This window comes from Chaetodon auriga, chromosome 5 (genome assembly GCF_051107435.1).
Source record: "Chaetodon auriga isolate fChaAug3 chromosome 5, fChaAug3.hap1, whole genome shotgun sequence".
Lineage (NCBI taxonomy): Eukaryota > Metazoa > Chordata > Actinopteri > Chaetodontiformes > Chaetodontidae > Chaetodon > Chaetodon auriga.
This window is the reverse complement of record NC_135078.1, coordinates 2,443,739-2,460,322: the sequence shown is the minus strand read 5'-3', so window position 1 is coordinate 2,460,322 and position 16,584 is coordinate 2,443,739. Positions and strand designations below refer to the sequence as shown.

At 40.2% G+C, this 16,584-nt stretch overlaps 1 protein-coding gene across 1 annotated transcript in view; it reads left to right on the top strand.

Annotated features, from left to right (window-relative positions):
• LOC143320381 (multiple epidermal growth factor-like domains protein 9) overlaps positions 1 to 16,584 on the top strand; it is a 40,429-nt gene that overhangs the window by 1,390 nt on the left and 22,455 nt on the right. The window contains exon 2 of the mRNA XM_076729943.1: positions 6,154 to 6,358. Coding sequence (XP_076586058.1) covers positions 6,154 to 6,358 — 205 coding nt within the window. The remainder of the gene's footprint in view (positions 1 to 6,153; positions 6,359 to 16,584) is intronic.

The following is a 16,584-nucleotide window of genomic DNA, read 5'->3' as shown; positions in this document are numbered from 1 at the left end:
TATTGTTGGTTGCATGGCTTATACAGAACAGGGCCGTCCAACCAAAATGGCCAGGCAGGCCAAGTCATGAATGAGCAATGACAGAGGAGCCCCTCCTTTCACACCTCACATATCCCAGTCTCCATGTGGATGTGTTGTTCTCCAGCCAACACAGCAGCACAGACGAGGGATCCTGCACGAAATGGTTCTTTAATGGCTGGGCAAGTGTGCTGATGCCAGAGGTGTGGGTTTACAGCAAATACTGTAAGAGGTTGTTCTGCCTCGTTATTCATAGATGAAGCTTATTAGCTCTTCCCAAAGTATGCGTTAGAAGCCGAATTGACGATCCAGTTTGAGAATACAAAGAATACAAAATAAAAATGGCTTCATATGTTATTTGCAAAATCCTTACTTTCCCTTATTGTCTATCACAACTTACACAAATTATTTTTCTTCCCAGAAAATATCATATTCTAGTTGTGACTTCATGTTACCCCCAAGCCAGAGCAGAAAATCTAGACTCTGTTTTATTGCATATTCTCAATGATATTGGCCCCTCACATCATTAGTCCAGTCCAGACATGCTTTATAGATTGACCCTTTGTTCTCCAGACTCTACCTTACTTAAGCAGCATTAATATCTCAGTGATTGCAAGAAGATTTATGCAATAACGGCAGACCTTCAATGTTTCTAGCTGTTCATTGTGAAGATTTGCTGCCTTTGTTTGTCGTATATGTATATGTGAACTAAATATGTTTGGGTTTTGTACTGTCTGTTAAAACCAGGAATATGAAGCCATTTGGTTTTAGGTATTTTCAACCCTATCTCCTATAAATTCTGTTTATATACAACTAATTTGCATCCATAATTACATTTGTTGGCAAACGTAATCGCTGCTGAGTCGACACTGTACGGCACTGGAGTCACATGGATGTGGTCGAGGTGATGGCACAGAGGTCAGTCACATCAGAATCCAGGGTTTGAGTCCAGACTGTGGTCAGGTTTAGGTGACAAAAACACTTTGGTTCAGGTTAGGGAAAGATCACAATTGCTGCTTACTTTTTCTGCATTAAAATAGACCATGATCTGTCCCGAACATTAACCAAGTGCTGTCAGTGCCTCGTCATTACCATAAAAAAGCTGAAAAGTACTGTTGTCACTACGAGTAGATAGTTCATTGCATGATTGCCTATTTTGGCAGAAAACAAATGAAATCTGTTGTCAGTAAACATGCATTCAGTATCAACATTTTTGCAACTTGCCAAGTACATAAATTAACAACAATTCCTCATTGTGTTTCTACAAAACGTGATTTTGTTGGCATTATGTTTCCTTCAAAATGTATTTGCTGTTGCTAATAAGTTCTATATAAACAGGATTTCTAGGAGATGGGGCTCACATTTTCTGACATTTTATAGACCAAACAAGAAAATAGGTACAGAAATCAAAAAGGCAAGGACAGGGTCATCAATAATGAAACTGCTAGTTGCAGCCAAATGATCAATCAACATACTTAAAAATATGTTTGTGCACGTTAGTGTGTGCATTTTTTTCTCAGTAATGCAGATGAATTGAATTGGCATTTAGGCAGTTCCCTTAGGGAACGTGTAGATGTGCCAGTGTTGTTTATTGCCATTCATTTGAACCCAAAAGTCAAAATGAAACCTTCTGTCTTTGGTGAGATCATGCATAAAACCGTCACCTTGCCATATTGAAAGTATGTTCAGCAACCTCAACACTTGTCATTGTTCTAGTGTAAAGGTCACTCACACGATAATATCACTCCAACAAAGATATCACCTGAGTGAACACCTCGCCCAGCTACTGATATACTGTGCAGTCCCTGTCAGGGCAGGTGCCTTGCAGGCAGATATCGTGTGTGTTTTCACATAGTTCAGGCATTCCCGTCTACTTTCTTTAGCTGAAACATCTCTTCCCATTTTCAGTCAACCATGTTTGACGTGCGAACTAAAATTGAAAGTGCAGCAGTTGTTTCTGTGCAGTAGTTTTCTGTTTAGCTGTGCAGACAGGCAAGTGGAGAATTAGGCAAGGGAGGAGTTTTGAGACATGACTTGTTCTGAACAGCCTGCTGCTGCCCATGCCTGAATACCAGCCATGTTGTCACACCACTTTACAGCAGTCAGATAGATAGAAGAGAGGTGAACTCTGCCTCCGCTTCCCTACTTCTCTCTCCACTACACACAGGCCCAGTCTAATCTACATCAAACCTGTTGTGTGGCTTCACAGATCAGCCCTGTCCCACCCAGAGAAAGCCTGGTTTTAAGACTGAACTGCAGTGTGTGTGTGTGAGGTGATATGCATTCACTGGATCTCAGGCATGATTGGGGCCAACAGTTCTTCAGTAGGCGTCACGGTAACAAAGGGTCTGACAGTGTACTCCACTGGCTTGCATAACCATAGGCCTTTCTTAGTTACATAAAAGTCCAAGCAACAGAGAAAGAGGAGCATAATCTGAGTGGGATGCCAGGACAGGAATACATTACTTACTTAATCTATCAGAGGCATTACGTGCAATCTGTGCACATACCAAATGTTTTGCCTTCGCATCTCTTATCTGTCTGCTTTCTATGTGTGACTGCCGAGCACCAACTGGAGACATATAGTCAGGCGTTCAGTCATCACTTGCCACACCTAGCCTAACCTGAGATCAGATGAATAATAGATTGCCACTACTCTACAGGGTCATGCACATGTCTGTTATTATATCCTCTGGTCTCTCAAGGCTTGAACAAGCAAAATCATTCATTGGTAACACAGCAGGACTCAGTTAACCAAGTTTTCCAGGTATCTTTGTTGTTGACTGGCATAAAATTTCATGAGGTGAATTAATTACACTCAAAATTACATCAAGTAGTATAAATGGATCTGATGCCAATGTGGTCTTTCAAAAAGCATTAATCATGCTTATTGAAAACCACATTCAATTTGCTTATGTATAGTAGAGAATAGAGAAAGGGCTGCCTGTCTGAATTACTTTATTAATGAGAGAAATATGGATGGGGAAAGTGAATTAACAACTCTCCATACTCTTTTAGCACATCTAAGCTCCCAGGAGCTGATGACACAGGAAGAAGACTGTGCATTGTCTCAGCAGCTTTAAGTAAATAATGGAAGGTTAGTTGCACTAGTGTTACTGTTTGTAGGAATGGTCACACTAGCTCATCATCTAAATGAAATTTCCATTGACTCAGGCCCAAAAAAGGATGTAATCCACAGCTCAAGTGTGGGCAATGAATAAATGTTGAGCACAGTGACTGTAAGCAGTGCTCATGTGCTCATGGGAGCAGTTCTACAGTTTGTGTGACTACAATTCCAAAAAAGTTGGGACGCTGTGTAAAATGTAAATAAAAACAGAATGCATTGATTTACTGAGCTATATTTAATTGAATTCAATACAAAGACACAATATTTCAGGTTTAAAGTAAATTCATTGTTTTTGGTAAATATCCACTCACTCTGCATCGGATGCCTGCCATGTGTTCCAAGCTCAGTTAATATTTGAGAACTGAGGACACTGCTGATGTTTTGGAAGTGAAATTCATTCCCATTCTTACTTGATATATTGCTGTCATTGCTCAATCTTCCAGGGTCTCCTTTGTCGCATTTTACTCTTTAGAGTGCACCACACATGTTCAATGGGAGACTGATCTGGACTGCAGGCCAGTCTAGAACCTGCACGCTTTTACGACGAATCTGTGCTGTTGTAACACATGCAGAATGCAGCTTGGCATCGTCTTGCTCGAATAAGCAGCAATCATCTCAATAGCAGCTTATGCTGCTCCAAAACCTGTATGTACCTTTCAGCATTAATGGTGCCTTCACAGATGTGAAAGTTGCCATGGACACCCACGACACCCCTATACTGTCACAGATGCTGACTGTTGAACTTAACACTGGTAATAGTCTGGATGGTCCCATGATGATCCTCCTTAGGCCAGAGGACACGAAGTCCATGATCTCCAAAAACACTGAAAGCACACTTTTCCACTTTGTGTCAGTCTATCTCAGATGAGCTCAGCCCCAGAGAAGTCTGCAGCGTGTGTGCGTGTTGTTGATACATGCTTTTCGCTTTGCATTTGTAGATGGAGCAATCAACTCTGTTTACCAGTAATGGTTTTCCAAAGTGTTCCAGAGTCCCTGTACTAATATCCTTTATACAGTCATATTGGTTTTTAATGCAGTGCCACCTGAGGGATCGGGGTCACATGCATTCAATGTAGTGTTTCGTCCTTGCCATTTGCAAGGATGAGATTAAGACTGTGCATATCTAAAAACCTGTTGATATCCAAGTCCTTCATAATGTTAAAAGTAGATGTGTTTCTCCTTCAGACCAGCAATATGTTTTTTTTTTCTTTTGTGCATGCATGTCTACTCCAGCCTTGCAAACTGTTGGCTAAACAACAGGTTACACACAGAGCTGACTGTAAACATGCAAGAGGCCATGTGTCGTAAACTGCAGCGAAAGCATCAATTGAGACATATATTCTGAATGTGCTGTGTACGGTACATGTCCAAAGAATGCTCCTGAAACCCAAATTATATTGGCATATCCCACAGGTCTTAATCAGAAAATGCTACATTTGGAATAAGACCTGATTTGGAATATTCAAACTGAATACGCTGTCTACTTGATCTGTCTCAAATTGAAATATTGTCCTATTTGTAACAATAGTGGAATATTAATGTGCATGTAAATGTAGTTTCTACTGTCAAATCCAAGCAGCAAAGGTAAACTCTAACCTGAGCAAGTCTGCCTTAGTCAGCCACAAGATTTCATCAAAACAGGAAATGCTGTCTTAAATATGTCACATGTTCTTTTATGCATACAGGCTTCAATTTAAGTGAAATAATTCTGAGACATTGGTGCTAATGTTACCACACATTCGAACTGTATGAATGTCAAGTTGGATGTTAGTGGAAAAGAGTATTGAACTGTCTTAACTCCACCTATTAGATGGTTTTGATTAAGGAAAATGTAGCATATTCTGCAAACTAATTTTTACATGTCTGTTTTGATATCCATGAAGTGAGGTGTTATGGTCTGACCAGTAGTGGCACTGAGGCTGGTCACCCTATTGTTTAATGTGGTCAAGGACTTCCCACTAGGAAAGGTCCTCTGATGGACATCCAAATCGACCAAACACTAATGGTTGCTCTGAATTCTGAAACCATGCTACCAGAATAGTAGTTTCACATAGCCAGACCTATCTCCACACTTTGTTTTAGCGCTGTGTCAGCATTCAAGAAAGGTCTGGCTCAACCCATTATCATTCTGAAATAGGTGAAAGAACACTCTGGCCTGGATGCAGCGATGGTGCCCTTGCAAAATAATATGGAGAAGTTGTTATGGTTGAACATTTTCACGTGCATAGGCAAATCCTGGCATTAAAATGGCTAAATCCCTGCAAAGGAACCAAGCTGGCCTGCCTTGTTGCATGATCCAAATTTTGGGGATTTTTTTATTTTTTTTCATAGCAGTAGTTACTTTGAACTGTAACACCGAGATAGTTGAAGTATCTGAGATTGTCAGATAGCTGAAACTGTCAGTCAATGCCATGCTTCCTGTATACCAACAGCATGCTTCCTGAGTCGTACTACCAGAATGGATATACATGAAATATATGTCAATAGACTGTAGTGAGTGTTTTCATCTGTCAGGAAATAACAGGCTTGCTCATGTCAAAGACCAGTGCTTTGGTTTCTTTTATGGCAGGCTGGAAAACATCAATGCATAAGTGTCATTGAAAGGTCCTGTTCCAGGTGACATCATGAGATCAGACATCATAACCCAAATGTGTTTGATTTACAGTGATATTAAACAGAGAAAAGCAGCAAATCAGGAAAGCTGACAGCATTTTCTTATTTATAAATTACAAGTGATTAAGCAATAATCACAATTGTTGTCAATCAAATTTCTGTCTGTGAATTAATGGACCAATTGTTTCAGTCCTGATTTTTTTTTTTCTAGCTCAATTAATAATTGGTCAGTTGGTGAAATCGTCCATGTTGTAATTATTTTTATACAATATAAACCATATAAATGAAAATAAAATGTAATCATTCAGACTTAAGCCAATGCTAGTACACCTCATGCAATATTTCCCATTTCTTGTCTGTCCTTTTCACTGTAACGTCTCCATTCATCTACCCAGAGGGCCCTTGTAACTGCAGCAGTGGTGGTGAGGGGATTTTGGATCCGGACGAGTGTGATCAGAGCACCGGTCAGTGTTTGTGTCTGTTGGGCTACGTTGGGCTGCAGTGTGAGGACTGCGATGAGAGATACTTCACCAACGGCACTAGTGGCTGCCTGCCCTGCGCCTGCGACTCCTTCGGTGCAGTGAACCACCTCTGTGACAGGTCAGGCTGCTTTCCATGCTTTGTGTAGGGTTGAAATAACACACCCTTATGTTGGAAGTGTATTTTTGTTGTGTCAACATGCTGTAACTGAACAGACCTGGTTAATTTCTGTGCTGTATTTGGCTGGAAAGTGTTTGTCTCAGCAATAATGAATTGGTCTGAATTTGTATTCAGACAATATTAACTTGTTCACTAGCTAACTATATTATATGAGAGGTTAAAGATGCAATAATCACATTTTTTTATATTGATATTGATTAAAGTGATTATGTGTTAAATGAAAGGAGTTCCTTGCAGTTACAGTATAAACCCACAGAGAATTATCACTCAATTTGGGAGTTCCATCAGCTCTGTAGTGTCTCATAAGCACAGTGTTTTAGTTTTACAGCCTGCAACATGACTGTTTGGTTCCATCTCACAGCTCTCATCAACCTTGTTTTCAGCAGTAGGCAGCTGTTTTCAGTGAAATACTCTGATGGACTCACTGTTCTCCTAAATTCCCAGCACCAAACAGATAGACACAGCTACATTCAGTGCAGGGACAGGTGCCCCACATCCATTTGTTTTGTTTTTGTTTTTTCTCTGGACTATGTGAACAGCACAAATCACATGGAATGTAATCTCTTTGATTCTGGTGTGGCCCACTTTCCTATGTGGTTCTAAATCAGATAAATGTCTGATTTTGTTTAGATTTTTTTTTCAATGTGACCTCAGTCTGAACAGTCTAGTCAGAATTCATGCGACTTTTACGTCACTCGCTAGCCTGAACTGAGCTGAAGTCTGTTTCTGTGAAGCCATTTACATCACAATCCCACAACTCCTGGCTCAGACTCTGAATTTGGCTCTCTTTCCCTCATCTTCATCCTCACTATCTTCTCACAATTTCACTGACTTCCTCTCCACATCTACTTATAAATAAAGCCATATACTGTATGCTCACCTCCTTGCCTGCTGGATTTGTAAATAGGCAACTGTTTGATAACACTTTTGCCAAAACAATATAATAAGAAGATAATAGGTGAGATGTTATGTTTACAGCTTGTTCCACTTCAGTTTTATTTCCTAAATCATAAACAAGCTATAAAGCTTGATTTTCAGTCCGTGGTCTAACCTTCCACAAAATGTAATCAGGCAACAAATGAGACTGAAAACACAGTCATATCAGTCAGGGAATTGCAATATCTGTTACACTAGCATTAGCTGTGGCTAGTAGTTGTATATGGGTTCCATAAGCTATTCAATGGTGATTAGATGGAGATGACAAAACTGTCTGGCAGCCAAGCATAGATTGAGAAATGGAAATTGTTGTGTTTCACAATTAGTTATACTGTTCACTGAGCCTTCAAGAGTTTTTGAGAACTAGCGGCTTGACCACAGAGTGAGTGCTGTTTATGACTGACAGCCCACCACAGCATTCTGCAGAGCGTGGGAAAAACAAGACGACTAATTGTGCCACTGTGATCTAAACTTGGAAACAAATCCTGTTTATCAGACTGTTGAGATTTATTTTGAGCATTAATGGATGTTTTCAGGTCTCCCTTATACTTAGCCTGGCTGTATGCATTATCTGCAATGGATTTTCCTTAGAAGACAGACATGGCCTCTGGAAGATGTGACGTACCTGCCAAGTGGCATCAGCTTTTTAAAGGAGTACTATCTTTAGCAGCAAAAAGGTGCTGTGGCTTGCCAAGCCTAAACAGACTGTCTTTTGTGAATTAGTGTTTGTTATCTCATAAAGACTGGAACAAGATGTTATTGTGCTCATGCTCGTCATAACGTCATAGCCCTGCAGAATCATTATTCTGCCCTCTGAATCAGGCCATCATCCTGCCAACCACCCTGAAGGCAGCAGAATTTTCAGACCCTCAGGAGCCTTAGTCCTTAAAATCAAAGCCAGAAAACACATGGCGGACCTTACAGCTTCTCCGCAAGTCACAAGAACTGTGATTTGGAAAAGAGGCTGAGTGTGTGGGTTAGGAACGTGATAAAAATAGCGACTGTACTTTCTGCCTCTATCCATGAAAAGGAATACTGCTGCTTTTCAAAAGCTTGAGTCAATGTCCACAGTGCGTGGAAGATTTGTGTTGTCATGCTCTAAAAAGTACGTCACAGGCTTACATAAGCTAAATCCTAATAGGTGTAGTCCTTCGCTGGAAATGCAGTCTGTATTTTTCATATTTATAAAGTTTAAAATACATCTGGAGCTCAATGGCATGTAGGTGAAGGGTTATTTGAGGGCTTTCACATAGAAACACACCTATTACAATCCTTCTCAGACAGTCTGAGCCAAGCCTTGCCACTTCTTACCCTGCTAGCCTACCCTAGCCCCCCTCAGAAGCTTAGCACTGTGAGTTACACAGATTAGCCAGCTTTCCTACCCCCCACCCTGCTGCTTTAGGTACCTTTCCCATTAAGTATAGAGCAATCTAGATGAGATAGAGGTGGTTTTTAGTTGTGTTCACTGCTATAGGAACACACCAGTGGCAATGAGAACAGAACAAATCTTGATGAACAAATTAGTTTGTATGTTCAGAAACTACACAATGAACCAACAAGCTGCAGATACATCTTGGTACTTTTAGAGATTTAACACAGTGGGTTTTACTGTCTTCATCCTGTCAGAAGGATGCACGCTAGGTAGACAAGGCTATCCAATGTTTGGGTGGCCTTATAAATGTCATGAAACAATGTTACAGTCGGTATATCATATTTCATCTTACTTGTTTAAACCTCCAGGTAATTTCAATTTTTATTATTAACAGCCCACAATACATTTAAGATACTGAAAACTGAAAATTAAAATTGAGAATTATTAAAACAATGAAGTATGTGGACACCTGAACAAAGTATGTGGACATTACTGCCATGTTTGATAGCTGAACCTGTCACTATAAAAACCATGGGCGTTAAAAGATAAGTTTGACATTTTAGGAAATATGCTTATTTGCTTAATACTAAGGCTGTCATTGACTATTCTAAATTCAAATTTATATTTGAATTGTAAAACAATGATTTGACATTTGATTGTGAAAATGAATATTCCATTGTGTTTAAAAAAAACAAAAAAACAAAAAAAACATCATATCTGTGATGACTGTACTGAAAGCAATGCATGACAGACAGGAGTCAGAAAATTCTTCTGTCGCAATGTCAGGTGAAATTAATTCCTGAGTTAGATGTGAAAATATTCCAGCCTTATGCTGTTTCCCCTGATGCTTCTCTGATGTTCGCCCTCTTTCTTGCTACTGTCCACATTCGGTAACTTACGACTTCATTTCAATTGTTGTTTGTGTGTGTGTGTGTGTGTGTGTGTGTGTGTGTGTGTGTGTGTGTTTAAGAGGAGGAGAGGGAAGAGAGACGGGGAAGGCAAGATGGCGGTCATGACCATGACCATGCGGAACCACAGAAGTTAAACAGAGAATGAGAAGTGACATGGAGAACTTGATTTACATGTCTCTGACAACAAGATGCCGTGGAGCAAAGCTCAGTTAGGCTGCTACACTATCTGTGCATTTCAGTGTGTGTGGATGTGTGTATAATCCGTAGGTGTGTGCGTGCGTAGGTTAGTAAAGGGAAGAGAAAGAGAAGTCTTCACTCAAAGTGAGGCAAAGAAGACTTTAACTGCTGCATAAGGACACAATAACTGTCCCTTTTATCACTCAGGAAGCGGCCATGGGAACTCAGCTTTGCAACCAGGCACTAGTTTTTTAACTGATAAAATGCAACTTATTGTAACATAACTTTACAACTTAATTTTTTGTGCAGTGTCAGAAACTAACACAAGCAAAGCCCAATGATGTGAGACAACACAATTCATATCATGTGTTACACAGAAGCAAGCAGAAAGCAGAATGATGTATTTCAAACTGCAACACAGGACTTAGTGGTTCATTAACTTCACAACAATACAGTAAAGCTTGCAAAATAGACTTTACATTAACATACTGTTATTAACCTGTCTCTGCCCAGACAAAAGCCTCTTACTTGAGATCACCATAGGGAGAGATTAATGTATGGGTTTGTCCGTCTGGTATATCCAACAGAGTTTTTCCAAGTTGAGTGACAGGTATTGATTAGTAAGCGAGTTTGACAGCAGGTGGAGGAAACAGCGAAAGTTGCCTTAATTGAAACTGAGTGGGACTTAAAAGTTATCCTTCTCTCAGTGGGATGGTCTTGGATTGGTGACAAAACATGGTGGAACAAACAGTCTGGCCTGTAGCGTTCAAATACACACTGATCTGCAACATCCTGTTATTATGTCTCTGACAGGAGAGGTGTGAGCATGGGCTAGCATCACCACCACATGATCAGTTGGGACGACCCAACAAGCTGGTCCCTGGCGGTTGTAAGCAGAGACCAACAAACCCTTTTCCAGCTCGAAGTGTAACTGGTCATGGCAGAAAGCTTGCAGCTTTTCTAGCTCTGACAGGTGGGTTTTGTGAAGGCCCTTGCAGCATAGGGTTCAACACCAGCGGCTGGATGTCTTCAATAGCTAGATCTCGCTTCTGCATGGTGGTCAAATCTGCATCACTGGGTTTGCAACCCATGTGCAAGGTCTTTGTACAAGTTGGAGTATTCTTCTTGGTTTTTCTCTCACCTGTTGATGGGTAATGACATTCAAAGAGCAAGCTTGGATATCAGGAAACAGTCATCCTGAAGCTCCCAGGACATGCCCTCTTCCACACATAGCTAGGCAAGGTGGTCGGCTTTGTCATTACCATCCTTGTTAGGACTGGAGAATTGACAATGACCTTGGACCATCTTTTGATACAACCACAAGTCAGTCGTAAGCCAAGACAGTCCAAATGTTTGACTTCCTTCTAAGCGAACTTGAGGATAGCACATGAGGACTGAAGCTTTGACAAGTGTAGATGCAGTCAGAGCAGATGCTGCACAATAGCTAACTCGCCGTCTTGTTGGAACATGGTGGGCACTGCAGTAATCTCCGCATACTGACTTGCCTTTGGATCCAGTTGGTAGCGGGCCCCAAGAGAAGTCTGGGGACTGCTACCACAAGATGACCGTGGGCCTAATGTCCAGGCCCTGGCCCAAGGTTATCTTGTGTTCTGAGCATACTTGTCTTCGATGTCATTGCCTTGCAAGTCCATCATACAGGAGGCAATTCAGCTCGTAAAGGGATGGTGTCAAGAGGCTGGAAGAAGGCTAACGAACCAGACATCTTCTGTCCCTTAACAGGCAGGCAAAATGCTCCGCTTCTGAAATGTGCCCGGTGGTGTTTGCAGCCATGTGAAGGATGGAACAAAATCACATCACAGACACAACATCACGGAGATGCACCTGGTGGAATCTGGGGATAACCCCTCATACATGTGGAATTGTTGTTTTTACACTTTGTTTTTTGTGCACAAACTAAATAACAAACTAATTCATGATAACATCTCATCTAACTGTCAAAAATAAAGCAAAGCCTATATTCCAAAATGTCATACTATTCCTTGAATCTGCTCCATAACAGTCTCCATTCCTCTGGGAAAGCTCTCTGCAAAATTTGGAACCTGGCTGCCAGTTTTGCTCCCATTCAGCCACAAGAGCATTAGTGAGATCCAACAGTTATGTTGTGGGACTAGGTCTGGCTCTCAGTTGGTGTTCAAATTCATCCCAGTGGTGTTGGGTGTGGTTGAGGCCAGGGATCTATGCAGTTGTCCACACCAAACTGGAAAGACCATTTCTTATAGAGCTGCTTTGTACACAGGGCAATCATGTTGAAGCAGGAAAGGGTCCTCTAGTCCAAACTGCTGTCACAAAGTTAAAGGGCGTTATTGCCTAAAATATCATGTTGAGGCATTAACATATCCCTTAAATGGAATTAGCCCCAGACCAAAAGTACACAGGGCCGTACAGTGTACAATACATGCAATTTAACATGAGCTTCATAGCAGCAGGAGTTATAGCCTTTAGCAGCCTCTGGTGTTAACTTGTTCTTCAGTTGCAGTATCCAATTGTTATATGCTAAGTAGAAGACCTTCTAATTGATACTCAGACAAGAGCTGAGTCCCCTCATGATTTCGCTCAGTTCTTGTTTTAATCCATTTATGATAGACACACACTGTGAGAGGCAGGTTTACTTCCAGATACCTGAGAGCTGACTGACAGCATAGGATGAGGGAAAAGCTGGAAATATTCTCAACACACAAACAATCCCGCACATGTAACTCAGTCGGAGCTGTTTTGAAGTGTTCACTGTGATAAAGCAGTCCCACAGTTTGTCTGAGGCAGCATTATGCAACTGCAGTAAAATATATAGATCAAAGCAGGCAGAACTTTCTAACAAAAGGCTCTCATTTGTTGTGAAACCCCAAGATCTGGATTTTTGCATGGCTTTAGTTATAAAGTAATGCCAACTCAACTACATACACATCCTGGACAGTATTAAGAATGTTCTTTGCATTTTTGAGTCACTGTTTTTGTATGGTGGTGCATCTGTCTTACTAGCTTGCCAAATATAGATGACATGACATCACAGGGAGATATATCCAGCAGCTAGGGCTGACTGTAATAGAAGACTTATTTTCAGCTATATTAAACATCAGTTTAAACGTCAGAATTCCACATCAGCTCCTTTGCATCAAAGAGCAAGACCTTCTCTCTAGAGCAAATAGTTTGCACAGTCATTCAGCAATATACAACATAAAATGCAATATGGAATGTCATTTTGTTCTAACCTCAAAGAAGTAGAATGCACAGAAAGCCACAAGACATGTTGTATTTTGAGTAAACAGATTCTCCATGTCCTCAAATTCAGGATCAGAGTTAATTCACTTAAAAATAAAATCCATTTAGTATCACAAACTAATGACTTTATGCTGGCAGTTACACAGATTATTGTATTTAATGTCAAGAACACTAAGTTCAATTTGATCAAAATCCTGTCCAGTAGCACTCAATTTGAAGAGGTTAAAATGCGCTGGATGTTTGCATTCTTGTACCTTGCATTTGGACATCTGATTTGCCCTCAGATGTCCCTAGTTATTCTCAGTGTGAGAATATGAAGTTGAGGCTGCAAACAGCCGGCTGTGCTCTTTAACAGCATAGATCCCAGTGGGTGCATGAAATGGGGAAACAGCCATCCATCTGTACAAACAAGCACCAAGCTCTTTTTAGAGCTTCAGGTTATTGATTAACTCACCTTTCACAAGAATTACTGATAATGATGTGACCTATGCTCCCTGTCTTGATGGTGGAAGTTTATCTTTGGCCAACGGTAGTGTATTGCATGCGTGCGTGCGTGCATGCATGTATGCTCCCTACCAGTGTTCTGCTACACAGGGGAAATGTACTGTACATCTAGCAAAGACAAACTTGCTGTTACAAGGAGAAATTGATATGTAACCTTATCTCTGGAACCAATACCAAAGGTTTACATCCTTTTTCCCTTGACAGATCGACTGTGATTCAGTGTGATAATCAGAGTGTATTTCTCGCAGCACTCTTGATATTTTGAATGAATGAAATCCTGTGCTATGTCACATTTTGTTTTATAGAGTTGAGTGTGATGGATGTGGGATATGAAGGCATAAAGCTATGAATGATAATGAATGGATGATACACACTTAAATACAAAACAAGGGCCAGGTAATGCTAGAAAAGAACTAGTTTGTACAGCATGTTGTGCGACCACATCTGAAATCAGATGTGATTACAGCTATTCTATATGGTCTTACTCAAATGCAGGGTAGCATGAAAAGCAACAGATCGAGTAATTATATATCAATTGAAAAAATTGTGCTTGCAAGATAAGTTCAAACCCTGCTTACTTTCCTACCCCTGCACATCTGCCCAGTCACTGCTTGAATGTTGGATTGTTTGAGAGAGTCACACAACTTTTTGGACCCAACACCCCCAATACTGACCTCAGAAAGCTGTGGGCAGAGGGTTTTCCAAAGCTGCAACCACCCAGCAAGCAGATCTTATGGAGTATATGGCCACCTTAAGAGGCAGCCTTGCTAGTGGCTATTTGAGGTAGCACTTATGTGCAACAGTGTTATGAGCTAAATGCTAACCTCAGCATGCAAACATGCTAATAATGGCATTTTGATGTTTCAGGTTATGTTTGTTTACCATGTTCACCATCTTATTTTAGTGCTGTAGCATGCTAACATATGCTAATTAGCAGGCCCTACTAAATATGAATACAGCTGAGGTTGATGGGAATGTTATTGTTTTGCAGGTATTTATCCATAAACCAAACTATTAAATAAACGAATGTTTTGTCCAGATAACGCTAAATGAAAAGTTAGAGGATTAGCCAAGTTAGACTTAGACTTTTACTTTATTGATCCCAATTTGGAAAATTATTTAATGTTTATGTAATGTATTTTTATGTAATGTAATGTAATGTCTATTAGTGACATACAAGTGGTTAATACAGCTTTTTTTGTCAAATATTGGCACAGCCTAACAACGTGGTTAACAGTGTGTGTCCATGTACATCATATGATTTATAGAATGACTGCAGGCAGAATGGCACATTATGAGAGGACAAAAGGAGGAAATCTCATTAGGGCTGTTAAGAACATTGAATAAAGATCTCACCCAACTTTAAAGAGCTGCTAACCTGAAGGAATTTCATTAGTCTCAGTTTTAGTTAAGTTCGGTGTTCCAGGAAAGTCTGACAATTGACAACTGGTTTAGCAATATTTTTCTGATGATGTGTGACTGCCACTGACAAGTGGATTATTCTTAGTATTTAGTATTAGTATTAACACAGTTGATCCAAGACATATTGAAGTGTTTATGGTTCAAAATCTGAAAGATTTACTAGTAGTTGGATTACCATGAAATTTTGTACATGGTTCCCATAGAATGAACCCTAATTAAAGCACTCACTGACTTTCTTTTGTAGTCACCATGAGGTTCATGAGGTTTTGATTGAGGTGTCACAACTGAATAGACTGGATCAGATATTCATGTTCCCCTTAGAATGAAATGAAACCCTAACCCTAAGTCTAAACTAAAAGTTGTACTAGTACTGTATTTGGGTCTGCTCCTGTGGGCATTGTCTGGAAGCTTTTTTTTTTTTTTTTATTTACACTACAGTATGGAAGGCACCACAGTCTGCAATGAAATATTGATTGCGGGGCCAGATGTTTCCGCCTCTGCATCATGTGTCACTCTGTAGTGGGTGCATTATTGCCATCACTGTACAGTATCTTTACTCTGTATTGGTCTTGTTGATATTGTTTGATTTTATTTGCTGGTAAAATGAGTACTTTAGTGAAAATTCTATGTTTTTCTGTAATTTAATACATTTTATATTCAGGAAGCACTGCATCAGGTATATTTATGTTTTTTATCAGGCTGCTTGGAGAAAATGTACACTGAAAAAATTCTGAATTCATCATTTTGCAATTGTTATTTTTGGCTAAAATGTATGTACATTTTTTTCAGAGATCAAACAAATGGCCCACTAAGCAGGTTCCACAAACTAGGTTACAGTTTTAAACCAAAGTGTAAGCAACAACACCTGTTTTTATTCAAACATTTGACATAATGCATGTGGTTGAAGCAGTGAGCTGATTCCCAGAATCCTACTATCATCAGAAAGCAACAGTAACTGCAGGGTTAGAGCCACATGCCTGAGGATATGTTCACACTAATATGTTTTTATTTTAAAATGTTGTTTTAAGAGAAAATGATTGCCATCCAGGTGAATGTTTTAGCAGAGTATCAGAAATGATCCCCATCCAGACTAACACACCTGATAATACACATCAGACCAGTCACATACACTGGCCTTTCGCATGCTGGTGTTTGGTGTTTTCCTCCTGCACATGTAGACAATAGTAACATGATAAAATACAGAATGTTACTGCACAATAGCTACTGGTATAGACAACAAGGTTGGCAATGCCTGTAATTCGTTACTCATATTAAATTATCCACTGGTAATCAAGGCTCATCAGTATACACAGGCTGACATTGTTTGATTTCTTCTGGAAAAGTCACGTGATGGACACTCATGACTGATAAGACCCAATCACGAAGTTTACGTCTGCGTAACTGTTTCCAAAAGTCTCAGGTAACACCCGGTCAGTCCTGATGTTTCAGTGTCCCTTGAGATATTTCCATTTAAGCATCAACATTTCTCTGACTACATGACTTGGGCTCTTTCAGTCTTCAGCCTGTCTTCTGAATACTGGTTCATTTGCTCTCCTAAATGTTAGGACTTGACTTGTTCACACTTGTGCTGAGGAGGTAAGCCAGCA